At 40.5% G+C, this 22,935-nt stretch overlaps 1 protein-coding gene across 4 annotated transcripts; it reads left to right on the top strand.

Annotated features, from left to right (window-relative positions):
- Window positions 1–832: 832 nt before the first annotated feature.
- LOC113421801 (membrane-bound acylglycerophosphatidylinositol O-acyltransferase mboat7-like) lies at window positions 833–20,846 on the top strand. 4 transcript variants are annotated; one of them, XM_087948386.1, is made up of 9 exons: window positions 833–984; window positions 1,076–1,360; window positions 6,319–6,399; window positions 7,438–7,567; window positions 9,223–9,349; window positions 9,439–9,583; window positions 12,495–12,855; window positions 15,281–15,463; window positions 19,052–20,846. In XM_087948386.1, the coding sequence occupies exons 2-9, from the start codon at window positions 1,318–1,320 to the stop codon at window positions 19,386–19,388; spliced, it is 1,407 nt and encodes a 468-aa protein (XP_087804512.1). In that variant the 5' UTR covers window positions 833–984; window positions 1,076–1,317; the 3' UTR covers window positions 19,389–20,846. The 4 variants fall into 4 exon arrangements, with proteins under 4 accessions (XP_087804512.1, XP_026538185.1, XP_087804511.1 ...); XM_026682400.2 differs by having other exon boundaries at window positions 841–1,360; XM_087948385.1 differs by having other exon boundaries at window positions 880–1,360; window positions 15,278–15,463.
- Window positions 20,847–22,935: the final 2,089 nt, after the last annotated feature.

Raw genomic sequence — 22,935 nt, 5'->3', positions numbered from 1 at the left:
TGCCACAGGAACAGGAAGCAAATTCAAAGTGCAATAGAGGGTATAAATCTCTCTCCCTCTCATACCCATGTGCTCAATTTTGCCCAGAACCTCAAACCATGTGGTCCTGTCCACCATTAAACCATCCTTCCAAGCAGTCTCCGTGGTTCCAGTGTCTTTCTTTCCACTTGGAACTGAACCTAGATGGACATTTCTTCCAATATCTCAAAGATGCTTTTTTCTTCAAAAGGCAACTGGACAGCTTTAAGACTTGTGGACTTCAATTCCCAAAATTCCTCCTCCAGCGACGTTAGCTCAGGAATTCTGGGAGTTGAAGTCCACAAGTCTTAAACTTGCCAAATTTGAAGACCCTTGCATTTGGGGGGTTATCTGTGCCCTCAGGTTCACCTGAATCAAGGTGCAATTAGTTGTGTAATCTTCTTGGAATTGCTGAAAGGGCTGCGTTGTGGACTGGAGACAGGTGGTGTCTTAGTTCTCCCCTTCTGTAAGGGAGAGCTGTTCAATTCTAACACAGATGGATTCTTTTACCTCTCTTTCAAACCAATGGTCCTCTCTATTCAAAATGTGGACTTTTTAACATAGATAGAAAGTCCATACAAACAAGCACGCTGGCAGAAATTAACAAATATATTTTAAAAATTAAACATGTTAGCATGGGTCAGATTAGGTAAGAAGAAGCCACTCCCCCAAACAAACGGCACAGGCATCCGATCTTGCCTGCTACTGTATCAAATCATTAATTACTTCTTACTTATGGGATTATCTGGTTTATACATCAAATTACTACATATCCCAGAATCCTATTGGCGGCATTAAAAAAAAAAAAAGCGCCGATACGGTGGCCTTCGACAGACAGGTTCGAACGCGCTATCTCGCTTCATCGGGTTTGGCTCTAGAGTTAATTGGTGCAGAAGAGCGGTAACCCCGGGATGATTACTGAAAGTTGTGTTAATACTACAGCAACAGCCTCTCAAATTGATAGATGTAATTTGTGCCTTTAAGATTTTTTCTTTTAAGAAAGACATTCAGTGGCCTTCCTGAGGACACCTACATAGTCTCTGTTTATCATCTGTAGACATGCCTGCACGTGTCTCTAAGCTTGCAAGATATGACATTCTAGCCTGTTCCTATTTGTTTTTACGGACGGAGTTCACGGCCAGAATCGGAAAAGTAGATGACACGCCCCGGGTTGCAGTCCCTCCCTTCTCTCCTCCCCTTGCTAAATAAAGTCGCCTTCTGAGCGAAGTTTGGCAGGAGTGGTTGTGTTCACGCTCGCGATCCGACTGTCCACCGACTGTCCGACTGTCTGCACTCGCAATGGGCAATGCCTGGTCAAACTTGTGGCGCCATTTGACAGAAGGTGAGCAAGATGGGGGTGTTAAAACCGACGGGCTGCTGGGCTTAGGTTTGCTGGCTTTTGGAGGGTGACCCGGATTGCTACTCATTCCAACCGACTGTCATAAAGGAAGAAGGTGCTACAGTGATTGTAGCAGCAGTAACATTAAGCTCGGGTCCCACACAATGTGACAAGATCGGAAAGCAACAATTTAAGTAATTTGCATTGTGGGTGTTGAGTCTAATGCTACTTTGAGGCTAGATACAGAATCTTAGAAAGTAGAGCTTAGAGCTTCTCCACTTCGTTTACTACTAAGTTTATTAAAGCAGAAACTTTCGGAATACAGCATGCTGAATTATTTCTTCGAGCTTTTTGCCACTTGAATTTAGTTCCCCCTGTCTGTGATAAATTGCCAGTGCACTTTCCTTCTGTCTTGGTTGTTCATATCTAATATTCCTTCTGTTATCTTCCTTTTTTTCCCCCCAGGAAGAATAATAACGTAAAGAATGCTAACAAAGCAGCAAAAGTTTAAAGAGCTGAAATCATAATTTTTTAAAAAATGTAGGGATTTGACCCTGAATAATTTCCCTTCCACCCTTACCACCTTTAACTGGGCTTGGCTGAGGCTGAAAGGGAGTGTTGGGTGAAGGAAGATGTCTCTTCCAAAGTTTGCATGAAGACTATTTATGCAACCTCGAAAAAAATGAGTAGGTTAATCTGCTCTTTATGTTTGGTCTCCATCATCTCCACTGCATAACATTAGTTACTGTCATTTTCATATTTTATTTGTACTTTTATTCTTGTTTGTCCATTGAGCATTGAGGGAAATTGTCAGTTTCACTTTTGCCCTGTTCCATTCCTGTTTTTTGTTTTGTTATTTGAGGCCTACAGGGCTCCGGCAAATTTCCAGCTGACCACAATTGAGCCCTAAGTTTATGTTGTTAAGTGAGACATTGGTTAAGTGAGTTTTGCCCCATTTTACAATCTTTATTGCCACAGTTGCTCAGTGAATCACTGCAGTTGTTAAGTTGGTAACATGGTTGTTAAGTGAATCTGGCTTCTCTATTGACTTTGCTCATCAGACGTTTGCAAAACCTGATTATCCTGGGATCCGGCAACCATCATTTATATGAACCAGCCAAGCACCTGAATTTTGATCACACGATCATGGATATCCTGCAATGGTCATCGGTATGAAAAATGGTCACAAGTCATTTTTTTTCAGTGCTGTTGTAATTTTGAACAGTCACTAAATGAACTGTTGTTAAGGTGAGGACTACCTGCCTTGCTTAGTTTTATTCATGGGGATGGTGAGGTTTGTAATGCAAATTCACTTATAGATAGTCCTCAAATTATAACCATTTGATCAAAATTACAACACCATTGAAACAAATGACTTACAACTGGCCTTGCTCTTACTGTGCTGATTGGGGCTTCAGGTTTTTAGCACTGCTTACATGAATTAGAAAGTGAAAGTGACTCTGCAGGAACATGTGGAAATAAAAATAGCCACGGTGATTTAGTACAAGCATTTAGATGCCAGGTGTTTTTTGAAAGTCCCAGGAAGAAAGTAGGGTGTATGCGAAATATCTGTTTTCCTCCAAGTCAGATATTGACTTCTCTCTGTTCAATCTGGGATAGTTTGAGATTAATTCCTTTGGTCGGATCATTCTGTACAGGTAGTCCTCGATCTACAACAGTTCATTTACAACAGCACTGAAGAAAGTGACATGACTATTTTTCACAATTACAACAGTGGTTGTATTCGGCCCGGTTCTGGTGTACCGGTAGTGCCGAAGATCAGCTGGCAGAGAACTGGTTCACTTTGAGTCTCTCTGACATTCTGCAGTTGGGCCCACCCGCCTGCCCCTGCTCCTAGGTCCTTTTTAACCTCTCAGCTGTTTGGCGCAGTAGAGCGGATTGCTGTGCTAAAACAACTGAGTGGTGCAGTAGCTTAGTTTTTAGTGTTTTAACGCATGCACACGATCGCGCGTTTGGCACGCATGCACATGATCGATCCCTGCAGCCATACCCACAGAACTGGTGGTGGAAACTTTTGAGTCCCACCACTGAATTGCAACCATTTCAGCATCTCCATGGTCATGGGATCAAAATTCAGACGCTTGGCAACCGATTCATATTTATGATGTTTGCAGTCCCAGGGTCATGTGATTCTCTTTTGTGACCTGACAAGCAAAATCAATGGGAAAGCCAGATTCACTTAACAACTGTGCTACTAGCTTAACAACTGCAGTGATTCACTTAGCAACTGTGGCAAGAAAAGTCATAAAATGGAGCAAAACTCACTTAAGAACTGTCTTGCTTAGCAACCTAAATGTTGGACTCAGATGTGGTTGTAAATTGAGGACTACCTGTAATTCCCCAGCTGTTGATGAAAAAAAATCACTTGGGATATTTGAGTATGGCTTGAGAGTCTTTATAATCCATATAAGTTGGTCTGTGAAGGGGGAGGCATTTTAAAATGGGTTCCTTTTCCCTTGCCTCATTTTTGGATAGGCAAACAATCTAGTCAGTGCAATGTTTCTTAACTTTAGCAACTTTAAGATGTATGGACTTCAACTCTCAGAATTCCCTAGTCAGCATTCTAGGAGTTGACATCCATACATTTTAAAGTTGCTGAGGTTTGCGAAACACTGGACTAATACATAAATCAGTAATTACAGGTAGTCCTCAACTTATGATCAGTCGCTTAGCAACTGTTCAAAGTTACCATGGAACTCCCCCCCCCAAAAAAGTACTTATGATCTAGTTCTGAAGTTCAGATGGCCAGTATGTCTCCCCCAGTCACATGACCATATTTTGGCAATCAGCCCTCAATGACAGCCATTTGCAGCATTCCGCAGTCATTTCCCAAAAGAAAAATGGCTGACCCTTCCTGACAATGCCACCCACCTCTTCAGAATGCTCTCTATCATTCCAGCTGCAAAAGGCAGGGAGGCTATGAGGAAATACATTTGTTCACAGTCAAATCCGGAGTGTAGCCAGGGAGAGGCAGCATATTTCCATAAACTGCAGGAGGAGACTTCAGTCTTGCCTGCTCTCTTGAAATCTGTTTAACTTATAAGCCTGGTAACCTTGACAAACTCTGCTTTTGGCAGTTAGCTTTGAATTAGCTGCATTCTTTTCCTTTTTAACTGTTCGCCTCTCTTCCTGACCTTCACTCCTCATAACATATCTAACAGAATAATTCTGGGAATTGAAGTCCACATATCTTAAACTTGCCAAGGTTGGAAAACACTGCTGTATAAGGTTCTCTCTAATAGATGTATGGGGTATATCTAGGAGTATGTCTAGTTTAAGAAAAGAAGGACTAGGGATGACATAATACCGTGTTTCTCACATAATAAGGCCGGGCCTTTTTTTTTTGAGCCCCGATAAAACGGCTAGGCCGTCTTTTCGGGGGTAACTTAATTTCCTCCCTTTCATCCTCATCTAGAGCGCCCCGCGGGCAGCCTCGCCACCAGCCGCTCCTAACGGGTGATCATGGCGAAGCGCAGAGAGCTCCCTACTCCCACCAAACACCTTTGCTGCAGACCCAAGACCTTTGGCACCTGCCACTGTTGCTTTCCCTTCTGCCCATTCCACTGCCGTTTGGAGTGCCGTTGGAGCTGCTGCTGCTGTTTGGAGTGCCGCTGGAGCTGCCGCTGCCGTTTGGAGTGCCATTGGAGCTGCCGCCGCCGTTTGGAGTGCCATTGGAGCTGCTGCCGCCATTTGGAGTGCCGTTGGAGCTGCTGCCGCCGTTTGGAGTGCTGTTGGAGCTGCCGCCACCATTTGGAGCTGCCGCCGCTGTTTGGAGTGCCGCCGCCACATTTAGAGCTGCTGCTTCCGTGTTTGGAGCTGCCGCCGTGTTTGGAGTGGCGGCGGCGCTCCAAATGGCGGTGGTGCTCCAAACAGCGGCAGTGCTCCAAACATGGAAGCGGCAGCTCCAAACATGACGGCAGCACTCCAAACGGCGGCGGCAGCTCTAAACGGCGGCAGCAGCTCCAACGGCACTCCAAACGGCGGCGGCAGCTCCAAACAGCGGCGGCAGCTCCAACGGCACTCCAAACGGCGGCGGCAGCTCCAACGGCACTCCAAACGGCGGCGGCAGCTCCAAACGGCGGCGGCAGCTCCAAACGGTGGCAGCAGCTCCAACGGCACTCCAAACGGCAGCGGCAGCTCCAACGGCACTCCAAATGGCAAGTCCCCCCACCCTTCCCCCTATTTTGCATGTTTTAAACTAGGCCTAAATTTGGGGGGAGGGGCTTAATTTGATTTTATGCCTAGAAAACATGCTGGGTCTTCCTATTGGTGGAGGCCGTATTGTTGGAGAAACACGGTAGCAATGTTCCAATATCTCAACACTGGAAGTTTTATTTGTCTGAAAGGATATAGGGTTTCCTGCCTGAGCAGGAGGTTGGAGTAGAAGGTCTGAAAGGTCCCGCCCAATTCTGTTATTCTGTTCTCCAACTCAAAGTTTAAAGATTGGGAAGTTGAAAATCATCTCAGAAGTAGATGAAGGCAACTCATTTCTTAGAATTGTCAAGAAAAACATGAAACATGTAGCCACCTAGAACCAAATTCAGAGTGACGGAGACTTCATTAGTCTTCCTCAACTCGTTAACTCACTTTAAAAATTATCAAAATCCACAGCTCATAATTGTATCTTGTGGTTGCAAATTAAATTAACTGTACACTGTGTTTCAATTTTTTTTGAGGAAAGGGCAGCATGGTTGTTTGATTCCATTGTGCATCATTGCATTAAAACAATAGCCTCTTATCCTTGCCATCAAGATCCGAATCATTGGATGCAAGATCAGTCCTCCCTGCTTTACACATCAGTATCATGCCTGTCTGTGGTCCAAAACTGCTGGATCACTTCCTATTTTCCAATCATCATTAAGGCTGATGCTGTGACTTATGGTGACCTTGTCTTCCAGCATTTCTGGCTGTAACTAGCTTCACTCTGAATCTTTTGGCAGATACAATTTCGTCTGTTGGGCTTGTTTACACAGCATTCATGTTTGCTCCAATTCCCATTGGCTTCATCTTCAAGAAAAGGGGTGAGTGCTAAGATTGCTATGGTCTTCATTGGAAATTCTCCTGGGTTTTGGGCCAGCAGGACTTGCCAATAGCTTGGTGACTTTGAAAGGCTGATTGGAGCGAGCTGAAAGAAGAGTTCTCCCAAGATACAGAAACTTAGAAAATGGGGATTGGACATGCACTTGGTTTTGGGATGGAAAAAAAAAAAAGAAGAATTCCAGATAAAGACTGAAATAAGTCAGAGAAATAAGAATTCCAGATAAAACTACAATATGGCCAGATTTATTCTCATTTAGCAAAGACTTGTTTTAGCCATGGCTTGCTAATTAAACCACAGTGGGGATGTTCATACATTATGCAAAGCTTTCTTATGTCAAAGCGCAATTCATGGGCTATAATGCCTGCATTTCGTATCATTCTAGACAGAATCATATTATCATTTGATATAACACGTGAGACCACCCTATTGGCCTTAATCTTGAGCTTTGCAATACATAGTCAGAACTTGGTGATATTTTTTTCCATCAAAGATAATTGGATTCTTTTAAAAGAAGATGCTGAAGAACGAGGATGGCCACAGTCTCACCCAATGAATTGTGCAGTTTCTAATTTTTAAAAATTATGGCTTTAATTTGATTACTGTTGGGTCCATGGTTCTCTTTGAGCTTGGTGGCTTTCTTGCAAACATTTCATTACCCGTGCTGATAATGTCACCTAGTTTGATAATGAAACTTCTGCAAGAAAACCATCACTCTCAGAGAGTACCAAGGATTCTGCAGTTCAACCCCCGAATTACAAATTTTTTCTTCTATCGATTCTTGGCTGTTGATTTAACGCATTTTCCCTGAAAATGAATGACTGAACCATAAAGTAATCAAACTCTCTGAGTTTCCCAGCAAGCTAAGCCACTCAGATAAATTGAAAGTTTGATAAAATAAAGTTGTTGCACAAATCTGGCTGTTACCAACTTTCTAATTTTCATACCCACAGTCTTAAATTCTCAGACTGGTGTCTGGATATTTGGTGGTGGACATTTCTTTTCCTTTCTTTTTCTATAGGATTGAAGTTCAAGAAATATGGGGCAGCTGCCGCGGGCCTTGGACTTATGCTGGCTGCTTGTGGCATCCACACCATTCATTCCTTTGTCACTATCATGGGGACATGGGTTATCATCAAAATCTCACCCAAGTAAATAGACCAAAAAAAAAAACCCCATCTGATTAAGCAAAGTATTGCAAGGAGCTGTATGTTTTGGGTGTTTGTGTTTGAAAGTCTGGGAAGTTTTGAAGGTTGGAAGTCTGAAGAGAAGAACAATGTGCAGGGCAGCTGTAGGAAAATGAACTTAATCTCCAAAGCAAAATGAGATTTGACTTCCCAATGCTCCTAATTTTAAAATAAATTAGTAGAGAGCCTGAGAAACATATAGGCAGGGATTATGGAGAAGGAAACATTAACTCTTTGGATATGGTGAGCTCTTTAGGCGTGGGCCTATGTTGCAGGATGAGTTGATGTAATGGGATGTGTAGATGACCTTGGGAAATGAAGAGAAGAAATATTGCCCAGGAAACCATCAGAGAAGAGAGGCAGGAGCCCTCAGTGGCTTAATGGCCAGGAAAAAAAAAGTTTAGGAAGCTCTCGTCTTAATGAACCAAGCAGTTAAAAGCGGTGATGAGAAATTACACTTTCACACTTGCAAGATTCTGCTGATATAGCCCTGCAATAAAGTAGAATTAGTTTATCTAGTTGCGTTTCCTGTCTGGTTTACCTGGGAGGGCTGACATGATGAATTTGGGAAGATGCAGTAGGCACAATGGTTAAAGGATCTTGGCTGGAGGAGAGGGACAAAATCAGGCTTGATGAACAGTAACAAGCTTAGTGTCTAATTAAACACCTTGCTCCCATCTATAAGAAAGCATTAAGTAGCAGAGGAGGAGGAGTTGTTGGGTATTCCCAAAATTGTTGTGTATGGTGTGGGTTGGCGTTCTCTGTGTATAAAGGAGGAGAGAGGAAAGTTGGAAATCCAGCAGGATCACACAAAGCCCAAAATAGAGATCTGCTGAGCAAAGGGGCTGGTGGAAAGAACTGGAGAAGAGACCCAGATATCAGCAAGGGTAGTTTAACAAAGGGGCTGACATGCCAGAAACTCAAAAAAAAGGGTTACTTTTTCCTCTTCCTGTTCTCTTCCTAGCACAGAAGTGAAGTTAGAAGTGAAAGCATAGAAAGTATCCATGGGAAGATGGCAATGAAACAGATCAGACCCTATAAAAAGCTGTGGTGAAATTGTATGTACATATAAGTATACAAGTAGTCCTTGACTTATGACCACAATTGATCCCAGAATTTATGTTGCTATAAGAAATTTTTTAAGTGAGTTTTGCCCCATTTTACAACTTTTCTTGACACAGTTGTTAAGTGAATCATTGTAGTTGTTAAGTTATTAACACAGTTAAGTGAATCTGGTTTGACTTTGTCAGAAAGTTGCAAAAGGTGATCACTTGATCCTAGGACACTACACAATCGTCATAAATGTGAGTCAGTTGCCAACTGTCTGAATTTTGATCACGTGACAACGAGGATGCTGCAACGGTTGTAAATATGAAGATGTGTCATAAGTCACTTGTTTGAGTAATGTAACTTTGAACAGTCACTAAATGAACTGTTGTAAGTTGAGGACTACCTATACCTATATTATAAACACACACATACTGTGAACCCCATCTCAACAATATGAAAAGGCATGGTTGGTTAGAATAGAGGTGAGAAGAAGAATAGAGGGATGTATATGCTTGAAATTATGATGTGGATGATTTCTTAACCATTACATGTTCTCTTTTTTAAAATAGGCATTCTCACTGTCTGACATTAGGATGGACATTTTCATACCTGCTCTTTTTCCACAAATTTACCTCCTTCAAGTTTCCCCAGACAACACATTTGACCAAATCTGTGCAACTTTTGCTCACCCTCAAGGTAGCTGGCCTAAACTCTGGTTGGTTAAGGTAAGAAGAGTTCTTGGGTTAACTAAGTCCTTCCTCCTGTATTTTGATTGATGTCTTCAGATGGTGAGCATAGCCCATGATGTGCAAGAATTCATTCAGGTGAAGGAACAGGAAGTGACATCAAATGCAATTGGCATGATTCCTGAAATACCTGGACTGCCAGAGATACTGTGCTACAGTTACTGCTATGTGGGACTTATGACTGGTAGGTGAATTCCCTAATAGAAAGTGAAATATGTGTTACAGGTACAAATTCTTGTGATGCATTTTTCTTTTGACAGCCTTATGGCCTTCAGCTTTGTTCGGGTATTTTCCCACGTCATAGTAGTGGTGCTTTTAAAGTTGTAGCAACGTTTCAGCAGAATCTCATCTGCCATCATCAGGCTTCTGTATTGTGTCCGTCTGTGAGTCAGACTTTTACAGTGGTTTCAGATTTAAATTTGGGGCAGCCTATTGCTGTGCCAGAATGGTTTTTCTTCATCCTGATTGGTTGGGAGTCTTGGTCTGTGTTTATTGGTCTCGGGGTTTGCTGTGTTCTGCTTGATTGGTGTCTCTAATATCTTCTGTCTGTTTTTGGCTCTTTTTGTATCTTGATTGGCTGGCAGCATTGTGTTACTTTATTGGAGGCCTTTAGTGCAGCTTGGCTTGGGTAAATGGACGGCTATCATTAGTTAGGAAGCTGGGTTTCATCTGGGTGCCTGGTTGGGATGTGTTTGAGCTGGAGGTATCAGGGGATCTGTTTGTGCCCAGGTGTTTGCCACACCACAAGCCAGGCAAACACCTGGGCACAAACAGATCCCCCTGATACCTCCAGCTCAAACACATCCCAACCAGGCACCCAGATGAAACCCAGCTTCCTAACTAATGATAGCTGTCCATTTACCCGGCCAAGCTGCACTAAAGGCCTCCAATAAAGTAACACAATGCTGCCAGCCAATCAAGATACAAAAGAGCCAAAAACAGACAGAAGATATTAGAGACACCAATCAAGCAGAACACAGCAAACCCCGAGACCAATAAACACAGACCAAGACTCCCAACCAATCAGGATGAAGAAAAACCATTCTGGCACAGCAATAGGCTGCCCCAAATTTAAATCTGAAACCACTGTAAAAGTCTGACTCACAGACGGACACAATACAGAAGCCTGATGATGGCAGATGAGATTCTGCTGAAACGTTGCTACAACTTTAAAAGCACCACTACTATGACGTGGGAAAATACCCGAACAAAGCTGAAGGCCATACATGTAAGTACCCGCGAAACTTAAGAAAACACACACACACACACACACACACACACACACACACATATATATATATATATATATATGTTTTCTTAAGTTTTCGCGGGTACTTACATGTATGGTGTTCGGCTTGGTTCGGGTATTTTCCCACGTCATTGTAGTTCTTTTAAAGTTGTAGCAACGTTTCAGCAGAATCTCATCTGCCATCATCAGGCTTCTGTATTCATCATTCTGTATCATCAGAAGCCTGATGATGGCAGATGAGATTCTGCTGAAACGCGCTACAACTTTAAAAGAACTACAATGACGTGGGAAAATACCCGAACCAAGCCGAACACCATATGATGGCAAGATACTGTAAGTAATGGATGGAAACTTATCAAAGAGAGATTCAACCTAGAACGAAGAATAAATTTCCTGACAGTTAGAACAATTATTCAGTGGGACAACTTGCCTTCAGATGTTGTGGGTGCACCATCGTTGTAGGTTGTTTGAAAGAGATTGGACAGATATTTGTCCAAAATGGTCTAGGCCAAGATCTCCTGCAGGGGGTTGAATTAGACCTCCAAGGTCCCTTCCAACTCTATTGTTCTGTTATCAATAAGAGAAGATCTTGGGCTGAAGAGCTATTCTTGGTAACAAGACTTCTTTTTAAAGGAAAAGGTAGAGCTTTGCCCTCTTGTCTGCTTCTTATGTCAGCTTTCTGTTGATTTTGGTGTTGTGCCTCATCATTTAGTGTAAGCGTGGGTTCTATTACAGGTCCTTCTCAACTTATGGTCATAATTTAAGCCATTATGATCATTACTGTGGTAATAAGTTGAGACATAACCAGATCCAAATTTTTGACAATTATTGTATCAGTTATTAGGTGAATGCCACATCATTAAGCAATGGCTGCATACACACAACCCAGTTACAAGATTCATTTGGAAACTAGCTTGCCTTTTCAATGGACGTTGCAAACAGTTGAAAAGGTCAGCTAGTTGCCAAGTGCCCAAACAGAATCGTGGCTGGGTGTGCGTACATGGTCATCATAACTTTGAAAATGGGTTGTAAGTAGCTTTGAGGAAATCTGTTGTAACTTCAGATTTTAGTTAAGTGATTGGCTGTAAATCAAGGACTCCCTCTATTTTTACAGAAGTGTGTTGGACATTACCTTGCTTATCAGGAAAAAAAAAGACTATACTTTCTACTAGTCCAGCAGCCACCAACCTTTTGGGCACCAGGGACCAGTTCTGTGGAGAGAGTTTTTTCTGGGGACCGGAGGGAACGTGGTTTCATATGCTGCCTGCATCCCGCGGATGAGGCTTCACATGTTTCCATGATCCGGTTTCTGGCATGTTGTGGCCCGGTGCCTGTCCACGGACTGGGGTTGAAGACCTCTGTATTAGTCTGTATGTCTTTCATCAATTTTCCACCTTTATAGCTTTTTTTTTTTTTTTTTGCTTTGTGAGAAACTCATAGAAAAAAGTTAAAGCAACAGAGATTGTTTCTGTTGCCAAATCCTTGAGAAAAACAGAGTTGTGCTCTTAGGAAATCCTGGCATTCTTTCCAAAATCATACACAACCTTACCAAAGTCTTTCCAAAATATAAGCTCTCTAAATATGTTGGATGCTGTTTCCCATAATTCCCAACCAAGATACTGGCTCTGAATTAAGGGAATTGATGTTGTGGAAAAAGCCACAAATATTCCGGATTATTAAAATTTTGCATATTCTCTTATACCAGGGGTGGACAGTTATGGCAACTTGATGACCTGTGTTCTTCAACTCCTAGAATTCCTGAGGTGGCAAATCATTAGTTATTCATTGCCCGCCCCTTGTATGTTTTTTTTTTAATTGCTTTCTTTTCTGTGTTTTTAAAATCCAGGCTTATTTTATCGCTATCGTACATATCATGATTGGTTGAATCAGCCCAATCCTTCTGAAATTCCTACATGGAAGCCGCTGCTTTACAGATTGGTGATGATGCCTGTCTTCGCCACTACATTTTTGGCTGTCTCCTACATCTGCCCCCCTGAATTTGTGGAAAATGTTGCCTTCTATGAAAAAGGGCTCTATTTCCGGCTTTTCTACATGATGCCAGTTTCCTTTGTCTTCCGCGTGCGTAACTACATAACCTGGTATGGTGCTGAGAGCGCCTGCATCACTGCGGGCCTTGGAGCGTATCCAACTTGGGCCAATTCAAAACCAGGCAGAGGACCAACTGTGGAATACCTATCTCTAAACCGGTGAGTTTAGAAAACATTCGCTTCCTTGGCTAAAAAGAAAAAAACAACCCTTTAGCCCTGACATTGCAACCATTCATTTACTGACCATTTGAAGATACAACAGCACTGAAAAAAAGTGACTCATGACCATTTTTCACACTTATGACCATTGCACCACAACCATGGTCATGTAATCAAAATTTGGGCACTTAGCAACTGGCATATATTTGTGACCGTTGCCCTATCCCAGAATCATGTGTAATTAATAATCTTCCCAACCAGCAAAGTTAATGGGAGAAGTTAGATTCACTTTATGACCATATGATTCATGTAACAACTGCAGTCATTCACTTAATATTGTGGCAAACATGGTCGGTAAAATAGATCAAAACTCACTTAACAACTGCCTTGTTTAGTAGTGGGAGATTTGGGGCTCATCTGTGGTCGTAAGTCGAGGACTAACCGTATAGGTAGTCCTTGACTTACAACCATTTGTTAACAACTATTTAAAGTTACATTAGCACTGAAAACAATGACTTACAAGTGGTCCTTGCTGTTCTGACCCAGCCTTAGTAGAAGCAAGAAACAGACTCCTTGTCACGAAAAACCTCTCTTTATTTACCTCTTGTGAATTAATTGCATTCACCCACTGAAAAGTCCAGGCAATAGTCTTCAAAGAGTTAACAGCAGCAACAGACCTTATCAGTTCCTTGCGAGCTCCCAGGCTGCAAATTAAGTTCCAGCAAGAAGTCTCTGTGGCACAAAACACAAAGAGCAAAATCTTCAGAAATATGAACTGTTGTCTCCTATAACAACCACTCCCCTTTCCTTCTATTTATTCCCCAGCAGGGAGGGGCCATTCAGCGTTCATGTATGCTTTGCCTCCCGAGTCGACTCCTTGTCCTCCATTGTTCCCTTCTCCTAACAGCTCTGCGCATACATGTGTCTGGAACAGGCTCCAGCTGTTCTTCCTCCTCACTCATATTAGCCGCCAAAGGTAGCTGCCTCTCCGGTGGAAATGTCGGATGACCCTGGCTCTATCTCTGCATCTGACATAGAGCATCCTAGACTCCAGAACTGGCCAAAGTTCCTCCCCAACCTCCTCATCATCTGAGTCTGCCGCCAGCTCTGCTGGCAGCTGGCAGGTCACAACACTTGCACTTAGGATCATTGCAACATCCCCACAGTCATGTGATCAAAATTTGGATGCCTGGCAACCAGCTAATTATTGTAGTGTTTCAGGATCATGTGATCACCATTTGCGACTTCTCAGGGAGCTTCTTTTCACAAGTAAAATCAAGGGGAAAGTTGATTTGTTAACAATGGTGTGATTCACTTAACAGTTGCAAGTTGTTCGGTTAACAACTGTAGCAAAAAGGTTGCAAAATTGGGTGCAACTCATTTAAACACCTGCCTTGCTTAGCAACATAAATTTGGCCAATTGTGATTGCAAGTGGAGGACTGTCTGAATAGAGTAGATTAAAGATACATTCTGACAGCTGTGGCACAAAAGAATAAGCATTATTAGCTCTCTGCCATCTACTGATTTCTGTTCTGCCTGATACTAAAACCAGCATATGCCCTAATGTATTTTCCTTAACTAGTCCTGGTGGATTTTGTGCAGGCAAGAAAAACATCCATCCATCACTCTTCTTAATTTGGGCTGAGGCTGGAATGAGTTTTGACAGGTTTTTTGACCAGGGGTTTTGTCACTGGTCAGAACTTGATCTGCCTTGGAGGCGATGTTGAAAGAAGACAGAAAATACCTCATGAATAAGTGGATCAGATAAATGCAGCCTGAGCATTTGGATTGGAGATTCTATGATGAAGACTGTATCATGAGGTCATGTCATTATGCTTTAGATGCCTAAGACATTTTCACAGGGCAATTTAGGGGATGCATGAATGAACCCTAAATTTAGAAAAACATTAATTTTTGTGGTTAAGGCACCAGGCTACAAGCCAGGAGACCGGCTGGGGGACTTTGGGCCAATCACTAGGAGATGGTGAGTTCTAGTGCCATTTAGGCATGAAAACCAACTGCGGGACTGTGGGCCAGTCCCTCTCTCAACCCAATTCACCTCACAGCATTGTTATGTGGTGAAAATACGAGGAGGAAGGAATATTAGATATGTTTGCCATCTTGAGTTATTTATAAAAAATAATAAAAGCAAGATATAAATGAAAAAAAATATTATTTTATGAAAATGTTGATCCTTTCTTGGTTCAGAAGACTATAACCCTGTAGGTATTTTATACAGAGGTCTGGTCTGCACCCTTTTGCCGTCTAGAAGGTAAGCTATTTAAATCAAATGACAATTTTTAAAAATTGTATTAACTCAAGTCTTTCTGGTCATTCCAGTGTTAGAATGCTGCATGTCTCCAGTCAGTTCCAGAGTGAAAAACCTATATAAAAGATTTTCTTTCTCTTTTTTTGAACAAGCAGGTTAGCTGATGTGGAAACTGGATGTGTTGCCTATGATTATGAGACAATCAGAAACATTGATCCATACGGTACAGAATTTTGTATCAAGGTGAAGGATGGCATTCACTGTTGGAACATGACTGTCCAATGGTGGTTTTACCAATACACCTACAAAAATGTGTCTTTCCTTCCCCGTGCCATAAGGTGAGTCACGTGAAATTGTATTAAAATAAAAGAACACTTAGGGCAAATGAAAGCTGAAGTGAGGTAAGTGGGTTGATGTGGAACTGTTTTATGGAGAAGTTGGAAAAGATAATTCTGGACTAATATTTCTCAGATTTGACACCTTTAACATGTGTGGACTTCAACTCCCAGAACTGTAGGAGTTGAAGTCCACGTATCTTAAAAGTCGCCAAGTTTGAGAAGCAATGTTCTAGACAGTGATTGGTTGTTTTGAAGGCAAGCAAGGAAGGCTCTTCAATGATGCAGATCTGAAGGGAAAAAGGGATTCAGGATTGTGGGACTAATTGGGTCTGATATGAATATGTAAATGAGAATTGTGGGAAGCAGCAATAAAAATGTAGCACAAAAAGATGATTGGTTTCAGTTGTTAAACCAATAAATTAAGGGGATGAAAAATGAAGTAGTTGACAGAGATATTATAAAGTAGAGGGCACTGGTTAATATGGACTATATGCATGGAAAATGTGGGTGATTAGATAAATTTGGGAAGGGACATAAGCAGCAACCTGTAACTGAAAAAAGGGGAAATGAGAAAACCAAATAGAGTTTAAGAGAACTCACAAAGTGCTTTGGGCTTGAATGAAAGTTGCATAAATAATCATTTCCCAAACTTATGTCTTCTATTTAGGTGTTAGGCATGAAAGACCAGAGTTACATGTTAAGTTTCCATTAAGCTGATTTATTGCTCATGCCTATGCCCAGCAATATAATCAACTAACAAATAGCACTATTTTAATGCTAGATAAGGGTTAGTGGAATTCAAGCAGAGTTGGACTTATTTTATTTATTTATTTATGTATTTGGTTTGTCAATTGCTTACAAGATAATAGGTATAAGTAAAAACATAGTTATGAATACATGGATACATATAAGAAGAATAAAAGAAACAATTGGACAGGGACGGTAGGCACGTTGGTGCGCTTATGCACGCCCCCTACAGACCTCTTAGGAAAGGGGTGAGGTCAATAGTAGATAGTCTAAGGTTAAAGTTTTTGGGGTTTGGGGAAGAAACCACAGAGCCAGGTAGAGTATTCCAGACATTGACCACTCTGTTGCTGAAGTTGTATTTCCTGCAATCAAGTTTGGTGCGATTAACCTTGAGGTTGTATCTACTGTGTGCTCTTGTATTGTTATGGTTGAAGCTAAAGTATTCATTGACTGGTAGGACATTGCAATGTATGATTTTATATACTATACTTAGATCGGACCGAAGGCGGCGTAGTTCTAGGTTTTCTAGGTCTAGATTTTCAAGTCTGGTGGCATAAGGTATTCTGCAACTAGTAGAGGAGTGGAGAACTCTTCTTGTGAAATATTTCTGGACTTTCTCAACTGTGTTAATATCAGATACATAATGTGGATTCCAGACTGATGAGCTGTATTCGAGTATTGGTCTAGCGAATGTTTTGTATGCTCTAGTTAGTAGTGTGATATTACCAGAGAAAAAGCTACGTAGGATTAGGTTAACAACTCTTAATGCCTTTTTGGCTATGTAGTTACAGTGGGCTCTAGCACTTAGGTCATTAGAGATGAGTACTCAAGATCCTTTACAGGGTTTGGATCGTCAACAAGGTCTTGACTATTCAGCCTGTATTTTATTTTCTGAATTTTTTACCAATATGTAGGACAGAGCATTTATTTGTTGTGATTTGAAGTTGCCATTTGTTTGACCATTCTGATACATAGTCAAGGTCTTTTTGAAGGGTAGCAGTATTGTCTGTGGTGTTGAATAGCTTTAAATCCTCAGCGAAGAGAATGCAGTTGCTCTTGATATGATCACAGAGGTCATTTATGCAGAGTATGAAAAGAGTTGGCCCTAGAACACTGCCTTGGGGGGACACCACTGTTGATAGGTACAGAATTTGATAGGACACACCCAATTTTGACCATTTGTTATCTGTTTGACAGGAATGCTTCTACCCAGTTATGCAGGTGTCCAGAGATACCGTAAGGTTTTAGTTTTAGGAGTAGTTTGTCGTGTACCACTGAACCAAAGGCTTTACAGAAGTCTATTGCTTTGCCTTGATGGAGTTGTATAGTCCATATGTTTTTGCAGTGTAAGAGTTGCAGATTACAGGATAGTTTTTTCCTGAAACCAAATTGTTTATTAGAGAGTAGGTTGTTTGTTTCTAAGTGGAGGATGATGGATTGGTTAATAATTGATTCCATGACTTTACAGATGGCGCAGCATAAAAAGATTGGTCTGTAATTTTCAACTTGGCTGGGGTCTCCCTTTTTGAAGATGGGGATGACCGTGGCTTGTGATCATAGTTTTGGCAAGGAGCTGGTTCTGAAAGATTTTTCAAAAATTATGCTTAGAGGTTCAGCTATGGCAGTGGATAGCCTTTTTAAGAAGTAGGCACATATTCCATCCGGTCCAATAGATAGAGATGGTTTTAGATTGCATAGTGCTTTTTCAACATTGTCTTCTGTAAAATTGATATGTATTAGATCATTGTAGTTATCTGTGGTTCGACTACGAAATACTGGGCATGATCCGTTGCTGTTTACAAATACTGAGCCAAAGAATGTGTTAAAGAGGTTGGCTTTAATAGTGTCGTTGTTGCAGTCTTTACCATTAGGTCCTTTCAGGGGTGGGATGGACCTTGAGTCTTTTAGTTTGTTGTTTACAAAATTGTAGAAAGCGTGGGTGGAATTGGTGCATAGAAGGTTTTCTTCTTGTTTAATGTGATAATTGGTGCATTCGGTCTTTATCTGGTGGCATAAATTTTTGTATTGGCTTTTGAAGTTGGCAATGTGACCAGATTTGTTTTTCTGCCAAAGTGATCTCTTTTTGGATTGAAGTTTCCTTATTGTTATGGGTAATTTGTTTTTTCTGGTTTTGGGAGTTGTTATTGGTACATATAATTTGATGACTCTTTTGACTTCAAGTAAAAATATGTTGTAATGGTCTACAGTATTGCATCCAGTGAATAGAAATTGCCAATCAAGGGATGAGAGATCGTTGTCTATAAGATCATAGTTGCCTTTTTTTTGAAGTTATAATAGGGGATTCTGTCGTTGTGATGATTTTTGTGTGGATGTATGTTGAGACAAAAATCAATCATGTTGTGGTCACTGTTGGAAAAGGGTTCTTTAATTTGTATTCCGTAAATTGAATTCAAACTATTGCAGAAGATGAGATTGAGGCAGTTGTTAAGTCTAGTGTTGTTGGTTACTAGTTGTTCTAGTCCCAGATTTGTTACTGCATTGTAGAAGGTTGCATGTGTGGGTCCATTTGTGTCAACGTAGAGACTCTAGGCTAATTCCTCTTTTGTCTCCTCCCACAGGCTCTGCTACTCCTTCTCCTATAATAGGTTAATTTTCAATCGCCATATCTTTAAAGTCAACCTGAAGAGTTTTGGAGTGTTAGCTGGAGGCTTCTAGGTGATGAAGTCCAACAGTTTTGTAGGAAAGACTGAGCTAGGTTTAACAACAACCATGACAGTGTTAGAAATGATTGTGGGACAAGGGAAGAATTCTGAGATAAATTGATGCTTGAATTGGAATAAGAAAAAGATTGTAGGACTGACAAGACCATTTTCTTCTTAGGTATGCATGGACTATGGCTATCTCGGCCTACTGGCATGGACTCCGCCCCGGCTATCACCTTAGTTTCCTTACCATCCCATTATGCCTAGTAGCTGAAGAGGCCATGGAGGATGGGTTATTGAGGCATCTCTCCCCCTCTGGCCGTATCTGTGCTAACTGGACACACAGGTTGCTGAAGATGAGGGCTTATGACTATGTGTGTGTAGGTTTCCTCTTGCGTAGCTTTGAGGGTACTATTCGCTATTGGAGCTCAGTGCATTATTGTGTTCATGTGGGGGCTGTGAGTTTCTTGGTGGTTGGGAAAGCAATGGGAGCCCTCCACGAATGGCAAAGATGACAAGAACCCAATGAATGAGAAGACAGTATTCTTTTGTCTTAAATAATCACTGGGGAAAGCTAACCTATTGCTTAAATTAGCAATAACTAAGAGGAGGTATTGTGTATAGGTTCAAAACAGTCTCAAAAAAGCAGCTTGCTATATTTACATCATTATGAAGGAGGATGGGATGTTCCAAATTTCAGATTGTACATTAAAACATTTCAACTTAAACTCATGTTGCCTTTAATAATGGAAGGTCAAAATAAATGATGGGTCAAATTAGAAAATACAGTATTAAGATCCAGATAGTCCTCAACTTACAGCCATTCATTTAATGATCATTTGAAATTATGTCAGCACTGAAAAAAGTGATTTTCAACCTGTTCTTGCACTTATGCAGCATTCCCACAGTCACATGATCAAATTTTGGGGGAAGCGGGATTCATTTAATGACTGCATGATTCACTTCATGACCATGGCAAAAAAAAGTCATAAAATCAGGTACGACTCACCTAATGACCATCTCGCTTAGCAAATGACATTCCAGTCTTAACTGCAGCAATAGCAATAGCACTTAGACTTATATACCGTTTAACAGTGCTTTACGGGCCTTTCTAAGCAGTTTACAAAGTCAGCATATCTCCCCCAACAATCTGGATCCTCATTTTACCATCTTGGAAGGATGGTAGGCTGATTCAACTTTGTCAAGGGCTGCCTATAGTGGTAAACCTTTATGTAAAGCAGTATTTTTAACAAAGGTGCTCCCAGTTGGTAACAGATTTACTATATAGGTTTTATATATAATTTATTCAATATAGCTTTAATACATGAAAATTATATACGGCTCTTTGAAGGCCAGATATTCTCCTAGGTTCTATCTCAGGAAGCCATTACCAGATCCAACAGTCCTGGACAATTTTTATCTAATCTCCAACATTTCCCCCCCTGTTTTTGGTTTTATTGCTGTTGGTTTTACACCGTTTTAGAGCCATCATAGAGTTGGGTGAACTTATAAAGTTTATATTAGGAACTGCATTAATCTGGTTATAATGGATGTGGGTTGAGGTTTCCATGAAAAAATGAGAGATTTTTAATTCACTCTAAATGGACAATTGATAGAATTTGAATTTATGCATAAAACTTAATGGTACAGAAGGATATTCTCCAAGACAAGAAAATTATACACATTTATTTATTGCAATCATTCATTGGAGAGATACTTTTAAAAAAAACCATGGAAATTAGATGTTTAAAAAGGCAATATCTCAAAATAAATGGAATTGTATATGGGAAAACCCATTCCTTCTCTTTTATAGCTTTTCAGGAAAAAAAAAATTATTGAAATGTTTTTTGATTGTTACCACCATCTCACTGTTAAAAATTGACACCTAATTAAAACAAGTGCACAGGGCTGTTTATTTGGGGATATGACGTTTCTAGAGAATGCATTAATTACTAATAAAAATATAGAAAACATCTGAGACTTTTGTCATTATTTTCTGGTAAGAATACAAATGTAAAAACACTATTTTATTAATAGCTTCTGGATTTGTAATAAAAAAAATACTGGTCGGTCTAGCAGGAGCACTTAAGAAAAAATGGTAGGATAAAGTAAATTATGGTCTTTTTGTCACTTAACAAAAATTACCATATATATTGAAAGCAGTGGAAGAAAATAAGATTTTTTTCTGTATGGTATGATTTTATAAAATATTCTAATGATTAAAAAGATAATAAACCACCTACTATTATGAGAAACAGTGGAAGAAAATAATGTCTATATATGTTCTTGTTTTGTGTGATATTGATTCAGACTTGATCAATGATGAAATAAATGTTCAAAATCTGTTAGGATCTCAAAAACTCCTAAATTATTTTTGATCAAAAAGCATTCTGGGAAGTGATGAAAACTGCTACAGCAGAAAAATTCCACAAAATTACTTGTTTACTAATGGGGTGGTAAGATAGAAATCTATATATAAAAGCGAAATACCACTCACGCAGCATCATGAAATCTCCAGAACTGCAAAGTCTACAAACTTGAAATTTGGCACATGCTGTATGTTCCTCTTGGCTTCTAGGTGCTCACTAAGAAAGGATTTTTTGAAATGACCATCAGAATATTAGTATTTCGTATATTATTATTAACACGCTCTGATGCTAAAGAGTTCTACTCCCCCTCCCCACCTGAAAAGAACTCTGTTCCAACTGCCAGTTGCCTCACATTCTGTTTAACTTCACAGTCATTTGCACCACTCAGGTGACCCGAGGACACAGACAAACCTCTAAGTTGCCTCAACGAATCTAAAGGATGCAAACTACACTTCCAAACAGGAAGCTACTTTGGCATCAAAGGTTGTAATATTTTTATTACCCACCATGCAGTCAGAGCTGAAGAAGCTCTTTGGATTAGAAGCAAAACATCTTCAAAGAAAAACCAAAAAGTCCAGTTGCCTCTTGAACAAAAAGCATCCTTGGGACAACAGTTGGAGGATTGTATTTTACAACACTTTTGCTGGATAGATAGATGATAGACAGAGAGATAGAGAGATAGATAGAGAGAGAGAGAGAGAGAGAAAGAGAGAAAGAGAGATGGAAAGGAATGGAAAGGAGGAAGGAAAGGAGGAAAGAAAGGAAAGAAAGAAAGAAGAAAAGGAAAGGAGGACGGGAAGGGAAAGGAGAAAAGGAAGGGAAAGGAGGATGGGTAGGGAAAGAAGAAACATGAGAAAGAAAAGAGAAACAAAGACAATGTACATAGTGTTCAACTTATGACTGTAATTGAATGCAGAATTATAGTTGTAAATCATTAAGTTCATTAAGCAGGTCACCACATTGAGAAGTGTAGTTTCTTCTTCCTCCCTATGAGGAGCTGAATTTCAGATGACTTTATCCCAAAGAGCTAACCATCATCTGTTAAGTAAAACAATCTGACACCTGTAAACCAATCCTTATTTCCTCCAGCTATCTCACTTCCCTGCTTCATTCAGTAAATCAATATTCATTTCATTTTTGGTTTTTCTCAGGCCATACCCTTCTCAGATCTTTCATCCTAACAGTAACACAGATCTTCTAATTCAATGCCAAGTTTTTGTGTGAGCTCAGGTCAACCTTTCTTCTGAAAGCTGGCAGACCACTTGTTTACGAAGCTGAATTTATTTGATTCTCCATCTGGCTCGTCATAGGGTGACCCTCCCCATCAGGATATATGTGATATTTTGAAGAACATTTAATACTTTTGTTATCAAAGCCTCTGGGTTGCTTAACAAATAATTCCCACAACACAATAGTGTCTCAATCTGGACTCAAGAATGCAAATGGCACAGAAAACAGAAAGAAAGTCGATCTATTCATAAGGGGGAATGGCTAGATTAATACTGCATACTACGTATAATAACTGAATTTCCAAAAAGCTCTACTACAATGCTTGTTCATGCTTTCATTCCTGAAGCTGCTGTACTTTTCAAAATAAGTGCATTAAAGTGAAAGCTTTATATATCTATGAATGTTTGTAGGACTCTTAAATATTGGTTGCCTGGTTACAATGTTGGGGCATATTACCTGGAAG

The sequence above is a fragment of the Notechis scutatus genome, chromosome Z (genome assembly GCF_049901735.1).
Source record: "Notechis scutatus isolate UNSWTSFEM ecotype Mainland chromosome Z, rNotScu1.2, whole genome shotgun sequence".
Taxonomy (NCBI): Eukaryota; Metazoa; Chordata; class Lepidosauria; order Squamata; family Elapidae; genus Notechis; species Notechis scutatus.
Note: the sequence above shows the minus strand (reverse complement) of the source record. Positions and strands in the feature narration are given on the sequence as shown.